This window comes from Trachemys scripta, chromosome 18, assembly GCF_013100865.1.
Source record: "Trachemys scripta elegans isolate TJP31775 chromosome 18, CAS_Tse_1.0, whole genome shotgun sequence".
Lineage (NCBI taxonomy): Eukaryota > Metazoa > Chordata > Testudines > Emydidae > Trachemys > Trachemys scripta.
The window spans coordinates 23,973,285-23,983,612 of NC_048315.1; the positions used below are offsets into that span (position 1 = coordinate 23,973,285).

A 10,328-nucleotide genomic window follows, 5' to 3' on the forward strand; every position below is an offset into this window, starting at 1 on the left:
GGGGGGGGGGAGGGCGCAAGGTGGAAGTTTTGCCTAGGGCGCGAAACATCCTTGCACCAGCCCTGTCCCTGGCTGCTGCTGGGGCTCGCAGAGCTGGCTGGTCATGTGGTGCTGGCATGAACTACGTTAAAAGAAGCTAAAATATGTGTACTTTCCTAATATCACTTTGCATTGTAAGCAATTGCTGTAGTTGCCATAGCAGTGCTGTGTGATTACAAATGAGAGAGGAGGTGGTCCATGCCATTGTGGAGGGAAGAGATTAGTGCACGTGGTGTGATCCACGCTAGAAAAAATTTCAGAACCCTGAACTATGATGTCACCATAATAAATACATATTTGTACAAAAGAAAAACTCCCCAGATAATGGTATCACGTTCCCATGTTTTCTGTAAAATTGTACCCCTAGTATGGATAACAGAAGGTGAACTAACCTGTCCCGTTCGTACTTGTATGCAGCATCCACCAGCTCCTTGGCTTCTTTAGTGCTGCTCAGAAAGAATGGATCTGGCAGCGTCTCCAAGATATCTAGTCCAAAGAGAGGAAAGAGCAGGACATGAGGACAACTCCTTCCCACCAGCTCACTGCACAGACCCAAAGTGAAAGGAGCACATTTCTTCTCCTTCGTGCTGTGAACTTGCTGGATTAACTTTTAGGCACTTAAAGCCAAGACTGACTTTTGATTGAGAATTTGATTGAGAAAAGCAACAGAGGGTCCTGTGGCACCTTTGAGACTAACAGAAGTACTGGGAGCATAAGCTTTCGTGGGTAAGAACCTCACTTCTTCAGATGCAAGAGACACCCTCTGTTGCTTTTTACAGATTCAGACTAACACGGCTACCCCTCTGATACTTGATTGAGAAAGTTGTTCATATATAATAGATCCATAGAAAAAGGTTCAAAGATCTAAAGAAGGGGAGACATGAAGCGAAGTTAAACTTGGGGGTAACTGGGTGAAATTGAATGGCCTGTTCATATAGGTGAGGTCACACTAAATGATCTAATGGTCCCTTCTGGCCTTCTACTCTATGAATCATAGAGCTCTTGATTCTCCAATTCTCAGGAGGACCAGGATGTGTTCCAGGAAGGAAATTAATAGGTAGAAACTTTTGGATAGCCAGACATTCTTCAGCTCTCAGCTGAAGCTGACCAGGTCTGCATCTGCTTTCCTAATTCTCTCTGCTCCCACAAGACCTATGGCCAGTTATCTGAGGCCCCAGTTATCCAAGACACAGCCCAGTTCTCCTCAGGCTCAATCCCTGCTTCCAACTGAGGTCCTACCAGTATTGACAAACCCACCGGTTCAAAAATCATGAGTCATGTAAAAAACACATGATGTTGGCTTAAAACACATGAGAAGTTGAAGGTTTTTATGTTGGGAGAGTGGAAGCTCCCATTCTAGTGTAATACTTGCTTTTATTCTCTCCGCTCCCTTATTATTCATAAGGTGGGCAGCACTGGTCCTCACCTTGATTACCTAGAGTTGTCAGCAAACCTTGTGTAATAACTGTGACTCAATTTCCTTATCCCGATGACTGCAGATAAAGCTGGGTGGGTCCGATTGCAAGCCTACATCTTTCATCAATGCAGCTGTAACTTTGCCGTCTTTTTATCCTTCAGAGGCTGACATCAAAATGATGGAATTTAAAACTTCAAATGTCATATTTTTGGCAAGGATATCTTTAGCTATAGGTGTCCTTAGTCAGTAAACTTTCTATATCTTAAATCTCTAGACTTTCCATATGATGAGTTTACTCAGAAACAGGGATTTGTCAGGGGACAAGTTTGTAGTCAAGAGGTTTTATGTAGGGAAAACTTTCTGCGCTAGAATGGCTGTACACAAAAAAATTTCTGAGTGGCCTCCTGTAAATGTTCCATACAAATCTTAAGCACTAAAATTTCCATTGCTCCATGAATCCATTTCTCTCCCCAGACACACCCAAGTGCAGGATCCTGGTCTGCATTCGTTCCCAGCTGACACAATCAGTGTGATAGTGCTAAGAAACCAAGGGCGGTACAGAACTCAGGCACTCTGCAGATTCAGGACACGGTGTTTCTAAGATCAGTTTTGGTCTGCGCTAGGGCTAGGACTGCTGAGGAGTGTAGACCCAACTGCCCAACCCTTCCAACAGAGCCTGCAGTGACTCAGCCCTCAGGCATGGGGCAGCAGCCCATCCCTGAGCAGAGCCTGGGTCAGATGACCCCACTCTCAGGTACTTCCCCAACCCCATCAGAGCTGCAAGTTAGTCTGTGCAACAGCACGAGCTGGACAGTGACCCTCCTGCTGCCGTGCCATGTAACAGACTCTAGATTCCCAGCCCGCCTCTGATCCAGTGTTGGGTCCTGCCCCAGCCTTGCCCATGCCCTACTCTGACCTTGCTCCAGCCCTGACTCTGGCTACGGTACAGTTTGGCTTGTCTACAGACCCTGACCACCTGGCTTCAATCTTCACTCCCACCACCAGGCCTGGCTGCCTGGAGCCAGCACCTGACAGCTCCCTATGTAACTTACCTAGACTGCTATTTTGTGTAATTTTTCGTGTCCCCTCTCTAACATAAACAATCTCAGTCTTTTCCGTCTCTCTCCATAAGACAGTTTTGCCATTCCCTAATCATTCTCATTACCCTTCTCTGAAGGCCCTGTAATTATACATTGTCCTTTTTTGAGGTGGGATGGACAACACTAAACACAGTATTCAAGATGAAGGAACTGATTTATATAACAGCCATATTTTCCTTATCCCTCTTCATCCCATTCCTTACGTATCCGAACATCCTGTCTGCTTTTTTTCACCACAGCTGTATATTGGGGAAAGGGCTTTATTCAGCTGTTTATAATGAAGCCCAGGTCATGTTCTGAAGTGATATCATTAATTTAGAGCCTTGTACAGTGTTTGAGTATTATTCATTTTTTAACGCTGAATTTCATCTGCCATTCTGTTGCCCATTCACTTAGCTTGGATAGATCTGTTTGAAGTATTTCAGTCTTCCAGGGCTTGACTAACCTGAATAACTTTGTGTCATCTGCATATATATTTCTGTCCACAATGTGCAATTGCTGCTGGAATATTGTGTCCAGTCCCAGGGTCCACAATTCAAGAAGAATGTTGATAAATTGAAGAGAGGGTCAGCGAACCTGCTGAGTGGCGAACAGCAGAGGCTAACAGAGGGAGTTTGCCTGGGAGTTCGCCTGGGGAGAGCTCACTGAGGCTTTCATCTGCGGGTTTCTCTGAGTAGTTACTGCAACAGCTGAAGAAGCTCTTAAGAGGAAGGTGATATGGAAGGTGAGTGATCAGCTGTTGTAACCTGCACAGGTTGTGCCATGTTTGTCTTTCTTCCACAGGACAGAAGCGACTTTGTCTTTACAAAGTGCAAGCTGGTCTCCATATTGGAAGAGAAGGTTCGAGGTCTGGAGAAACAAGTATCGACTCTGCGTTGCATAAGGGAAAATGAAGATTTCCTGGACAGACGTCAGGAGATGCTTCTACGGCCACAACGTTCTGAAGATTCAGAGCAGGCGCAGCAGGGACAGAACTGCTACAGACTAGGGACCGAATGGCTAGGTAGCAGTTCTGCAGAAAAGGACCTAGGTGTTACAGTGGACGAGAGGCTGGATATGAGTCAACAGTGTGCTCTTGTTGCCAAGAAGGCTAACGGCATTTTGGGCTGTATAAGTAGGGGCATTGCCATCAGATTGAGGAACATGATCGTTCCCCTTTATTCGACATTGGTGAGGCCTCACCTGGAGTACTGTGTCCAGTTTTGGGCCCCACACTACAAGAAGGATGTGGAAAAATTGGAAAGAGTCCAGTGGAGGGCAACAAAAATGATTAGGGGTCTGGAGCACATGACTATGAGGAGAGGCTGAGGGAACTGGGATTGTTTAGTCTGCAGAAGAGAAGAATGGGTGGGGGGATTTGATAGCTGCTTTCAACTACCTGAAGGGGGGTTCCAAAGAGGATGGATCTAGACTGTTCTCAGTGGTGACAGATGACAGAACAAGGAGCAATGATCTCAAGTTGCAGTTGGGGAGGTTTAGGTTGGATATTAGGAAACACTATTTCACTAGAAGGGTGGTGAAGCACTGGAATGGGTTACCTAGGGAGGTGGTGGAATCTCCTTCCTTGGAGGTTTTTAAGGCCCGGCTTGACAAAGCCCTGGCTGGGATGATTTAGTTGGGAATTGGTCCGGCTTTGAGCAGGGGGTTGGACTAAATGACCTCCTGAGGTCCCTTCCAACCCTGATATTCTATGATTCATGAAAACGACAAAAGGATGAGAAAATCTGCCTTATAATGAGAGGCTCAAGAAGTTCAATCTATTTACTTTAACAAATAGAAGGTTAAGAAGTGATTTGATTATGCCTGAAAGTATCTATATGGGGAACAAATAATTAATAATGGGCTTTTCAGTCTAGCAGAGAAAGGTGTGACATGATCTAATTGCTGGAAGCTGAAGCTAGACAAGTTCAGACTGGATATAAGGCATAAATTCTTAACAGTTAAGAGTAATTAATTGCTGGAACAATTTAGCAAGGGTCACTGTGGATTCTCCATCACTGACAATTTTGAAGCAAGAGCTGATGTTTTTCTAAAAATATGCTCTAGGAATTATTTTGGGGAATGTTTGTGTCCTGTGTAACACGGGAGGTCAGACTAGATGATCACACCGGTCCCTTCTGGCCTTGGAATCTATGAATATATAGGCTGATGAAAGAAATCATTTAGTTTTTCAACAATGTCCTTCTCAATTTTAACTGCTTTATTTAACCCCCTGGTAAGTCAGCGGACCCACTGATTCTTTCGCAGGCTTCCTGCTTCTTCTAGAGAATTTCTCGTGTTTTATACCTTCAACCATTTACTGTACAAAATCCATCCTAGCCCTCCTCCTTTCCCTCTTACATATTGGCTGCAGTAGTGTATGTTCTTGCTAATTGGCTTGGCTGGGGCTGGATTTCCAAATCCCAAAGAATTTCTCTCTGGCTCAGATAACCTCTTGAAGACTTGAACGTTGCCATTTACTTTTCTCTTCCTGCTCAGCAGATTGCATAAGACTACTACTGTTTTCTTAGGTGGACAAATCTAAGGGTGTTGCTTCCTTTGCTGTTGGCATTAGGGCTTTTCTGAAGAGCTTCCTTATTGTATTGAAATCCCCTTTTCTATATTTAGTGTCACTGTGATAGTTTTTTGTACCTTATTTCCCTTTGTTATTAAGCACAATTATGTTGTGGTCGTTATTACTTGCTGGTTTATTGGAGGAAGACATGAGTTGGGGCCTTTCAATTCATCATATGCTGAAGTAATTTGAATCAAAACTGTATGCAGAGTCTGTACATCCCCCAAGAGTTACTGAGCGATTTTTAGTCATAACCATTTCTACAGAGCTTTTAATCCTAGCAGGAGTCCATGAATTTTTTCAGTGCATAAACACTTATGCACATAAATCTTTACAGCTGAGGTCTAATTATAGGGGACATTGGTGGTGACCCTTATTATTGAAGTTGCCCAGGACTTCCCATTATAACACCCTGTTTTCCGCTGTTATAACTTGGCCAATCTTTCATCTTTCAGAGGCTGGAACGTTCCAGGAGTGTTTTCTGCCTCAGGCTGAATATTTTTGGCAAGTTTAAGCGAAACAGTTCAGCTGTTTCTATGAATGAACTTTTGCCAACTTTTTTTCCAGCCCTTTCCTTGAAGAGCTCTAGTGCCTCCATGAGTTGAGAACTGAATTTTGCAAGAGAATAAGCCTGGAATCAGTGATTGATTGATTTATTGTCAAAAAATGAGCTGCCCTGTTTTTGCCAAAACTTTCCCAAACGAATGCCAAAAAGAAAAACCTGAGGGAGGGGTGTGAGATATTGTGTGGCTGCAAAAGCGACCCCTTTAGGATGTGGAGCCTTTTTTGATTATATTGCCAATCCATTTTGTTTTACTGCAAAGGACACTAGTGAGTTAGCATGGCCCTGGACTTGGACACTAGTGGACTGTGCATTAGGAGACCCGGGTTCTGTTCTTGGTTCTACTGTATGTGACTCTTTTTGTCCTGGAGGCAGGCATCTACCCTCTCCAGGGCCGGCTCCAGCTCTTTTGCCGCCCCAGCGGCGAAGCGGAGGAAAAAAATAAAGATAAAGCCGCGATCGGTGGCACTTCGGCGGCAGCTCTACCTCGCCGCTTCACTCTTCGGCAGCAATTTGGCGGTGGGTCCTTCGCTCCAAGAGGGACTGAAGTACCCGCCGTCGAATTGCCGCTGAAAACCCGGATGTGCCGCCCCTTTCCATTGGATGCCCCAAGCACCTGCTTCCTTTGCTGGTCCATGGAGCTGGCCCTGACCCTCTCTATGCCTCAGTTTTCCCATCTGTAAAAAGGGGATAATGTTCAGGTTCTCTGAAGTCCTTGGATATTCATAGCGACTATACACTTCCCAGGTATATGTTTTATTTTGGGTGGGAGAGGGAACACTTCAATCCTATATAGACTGGGTGGGGCCCACAGTGAGTTTTGACTTTGGATCCCACCACGAAGCATTATACCCCCAATGCAGAGCATCAGCAGCAGGAGAAAGGGGACAGTACCATTTATGGAAGATCCAGATGCCTGGCACAGGCTCAGGGTCACCAAGAATCCGAAGAGGAGGATCCCTGACTTCATCCCTGGAGAGAAACACAAATACACCTCGGTTATTAGCAGTAATTAAAGGAGGTAAAGGGCCCACAGATGTCATGCACCCACTGAAAGAGATCAACTTCCACAGCTCTGTTCACTGAATATTTGTATCAGTGTTCTGGAAGGAAACATGGATTTGCTGCTGATAAAGTTTGCAGGTGAGACTAAGATTGGTGGGGTGAAGGATTTTGCCCCCAGATCAGATTGGCAGTAACTTTTGGTGTTTGTTTTCCTCTGCAGCATGGGAGTTTGCTAAGATCATCTGGGCACATTTCACGAAATCAGTTCCCTGCCATTGCCGTAGCCTTCGGCACGTGTGCACTTTGTCCTTCCTGTCCTCTGCCTGTGCCTCACAATAGTTTAGCCTCCTGAGGGCTGCAATACTTTAGTCCAAGCCAATTTCCTGGGCTCAATACAGGGGTAATTGGGTGGGGATTACTGGCCCGTGAGGTACAGGAGGTGAGACTCGATCGGGTGGTCCCTTCTATGACTCAGAGAAAAGCTTGAAAATGGGGAGTGCACCATAAATGCTCAGAAACCAGAAAACAAATAAAACCTACACTTTTAAAACTATTTTTATCTATTTTTATCCTGATCTCAAGGGGTTTTTTTGGAGCCTATCTCATGATTTTTTACTGCTTGAGGTTGGCCCGGGAGGGGGATTTCTGACTTGGGAGCTTGGAGGTCAGCTGGAGGAGCAAGAGTTCAGCAGGGGAGGGGTTCTGAGTCTGAGGCAGTTATGGGGAGTGTGCGTCTCGGGTCAGGTGGGAAGCGGGGCTTGTCAGCCTGGAGGGAGGCCAGGACAGGAGGGAGGGTGCTGACTTGGGGAGGCTAGGTAGGAGAAGTTCTCAATCGGGGGGGATTTCAGCAGAAGGCACTGGGTTGGAGAGGGTTGAGGAGAGTTAGCGAGGATGCTGAGCTGGGTGGAGGACAGGTTGGGATGAGTGGAGGTACATTGGGGGTGGACATACATGAAGGTGTTTAAGAGACAGTAAAGATTATAGGAAGGGACAAGCCTGACTGGAACGGGGGGGAGAGAAGGATGAAATGAATAACAGGGGAGATGATGATAATATTTACAATTCCATACACAATCTCCATTAAAAGATCACTGTTCAGTGAAGTCAAAAGTTAGGAAATACCAGAATTAAGGTTGCCCGTACAACCTTGGGTCCTCTTCTGCATATGCATTGTGATAGTTTGGTTTTGGCTACAGGACCCCTGCCTTATTCCTTGCCCAGGATGGACAGTGTTCATTGCAAACACTTACTCAATATTTTGTCTTACTCTCGCTGTCCAGTGTGGCCCCAGGCCTTATTTACTGCACTCTATTCAAAACCTGCTCTGAAAACACAATTATTAATTTCCTCCTGAGATTTTGTATGCTGCTTGTTGCTAGAGTTTCTGAACACTTCATAATTAACGGATCTACTTTCACAATACCCTGTGATCTGAGGGGGTGTTATTATTCCCATTTTATAGACGGAGAACTGAAGCACAGAGAAGGTAAATCAGAAGAATCCACTAATTTTAGGTGCCCAATTTTGTGATACGTAGGACCCGTTTTTTCAGAGAACATAGCATTAAAGCATAGAGGTGCTAGAACTTCTCAATTAAACTATTGTAAGATTTTTTTTAATGGGGTAAATTTGTTTTTCCCTAATCTCATTCTGAGAAATGGATAAACCATTTTCTGAAACTGAGATTCATCAAGGAAAAACTCATCAAGGAAAATTTCAGCCCAAAAGGTAAAGTTTGGCAAGGTTGCAAGTCACTAAAACTGGGTCTTATAATGGGACTTGCTGGGCAAACTTAAATGTAGGTGGCACAACTAGTTCCATATATAATAAAGATCTGCCTAGAGACGGGAGATCAGGGGTTTCTATTCTGCCTGACTCACGATAGGAGAAAAAAGGGGCCAGTCGAGGAAATTAAAAAGTGGAAAATTCCAAACTGGCATAAAGAGAAATGCTTTTTCACATAGTGGGTAATTAGCCTGGGGAACTCACTGCTACAGGATGTCACTGAGATAATTTAGTGAGATTGAAAAAGGGACTGAAGATTTGTATGGATAAAAGAATAAATCTCCACAGGTAGAGCAGTGAGTGCTGACATCCATTTTAGAAGAGTTATTGAACCTCGTGTTTCAAGGTTTAAATCAATCTCTAAATAAAAGAAATTATGAGGCTCCATAATGCTGGGGGTTGGGAGGGGCAGGTTAGCCCCCATTTGTTTAATGGAAAGATTCTTGCACTTTCCTCTCAACAACTAGTGTTTTCTATTCTCCACAGTCCTTTACTGTAAAGTATCCCAGTGTTTCCTCCTGAAAGGGATGGCGTTGGAACAGGAGAAGGGGTGGGAGAAGGGACTCCTTTTCTTCCCATTTCTTTATCAATTTCCCTCACCCAAAAGCAATGAAGGAGGGCCAGGGCTCCTACAGCCCCACTCCTGCCCATTTCTGCCTCATCCTTACCACGCATGGCTTTTCATGCCCTCCCTCAGAAACACACTGTCTATTTTATTACAAATGTCAAAGCCATAAAAAAGAGAGTAAAAGGTAACAGCAACTCACCTGCCATCTCTGCTCAGCTGGTGAGGGTAGCTCAGTGACTTGGTCTTTTATAGCAGCTGCACTGATCTCAGGGCGGGCACTCACAGAGTCTGAGCTGGGCTTTGTCAAGAGGAAACAGCTCTAGGGATAGGCTGGGCCAAGAGGAAATATTTACTGCTTCTTCCCTAGGTGAACTTGAGAAATGCACATTTCTTCATTCTTCCCAGGCAACAGATCGCTTTCTTTGTGATGCATCCATAGAACAGGGGAAGAGAGCGATATTTTACTATGCAGTTCCTTAACTTCTAGGGAACTGAATGGTGAAAGAGTTTCATTGTCAATTAATGTTGTGATCTTCACTATTCCAGGTGATTGTGGACTTAGGTTTCCATTTTTCACTGTCTCAATCAACACACTTTCAATATGTATGGAAAAACTAGAACTATCTTGTAGCAGAGAGCGAGAGAGATATCCTGGAGCACTGGGCCTGATACAAGATCTGAGGCTTGAACCAGAGACTGCGAACCAAAGTCAGGCCATGGATTAAAGTAGATGCTCACAAGTTTACTGTCCAGTACATGAACTTGGCAAAGTTGTTGCTAGTGTACTAGGTATTAGATATTTGCGTAAATATATTCCAGCTAGTACAAATACATCCCAATCTAGTACAAGATAAGATGGTTTAACAAAATAATGAATAGGGATGTTTTGTCCAAGATATCAGGAACAAGGGGAGATAACAAATAGATGTCATAAAATATGTAATGTGGTGTGTAAGTTGTGTATTCCAGTTGTTTGTTTCAGCCTATAAATATTGGGGTGCTTCACCTTAATCCTTTGTCCAGCCCAGGGCCAGCAGAAAGTCCCACCGCTGACTGAGCTGAGTCCATTGTAATGAGCATACTTGTGTTAGTGTAACTGTAGACATTGATCTAGGGAGCTAGTACTGTGCTTCATTGACAGTGAACCTGGAGGACTGCCTTCGTCACCGAACCATGCCTGTGGTCTTCCTTTATGAGTAACATTGGTGTCTGCTGAACTAACATGCCGCACTATCTATTAATAACGCTGAAGCTCCAAGGACAAAAGCAATGAGCAGCCTCAACAGCGTTACCGAGGC

The 10,328-nt window shown here is 44.5% G+C and overlaps 1 protein-coding gene across 1 annotated transcript in view; it reads right to left on the reverse strand.

The window, feature by feature from the left end:
• Nucleotides 1-10,328, reverse strand: part of LOC117867698 (myeloperoxidase-like) — a 62,905-nt gene extending 52,577 nt beyond the window's left edge. The window contains 3 exon segments of the mRNA XM_034752918.1: nucleotides 432-525; nucleotides 6,567-6,644; nucleotides 9,230-10,328. Of these exon segments, the coding sequence (XP_034608809.1) occupies nucleotides 432-525; nucleotides 6,567-6,644; nucleotides 9,230-9,236 (179 nt within the window). The 5' untranslated portion in view covers nucleotides 9,237-10,328.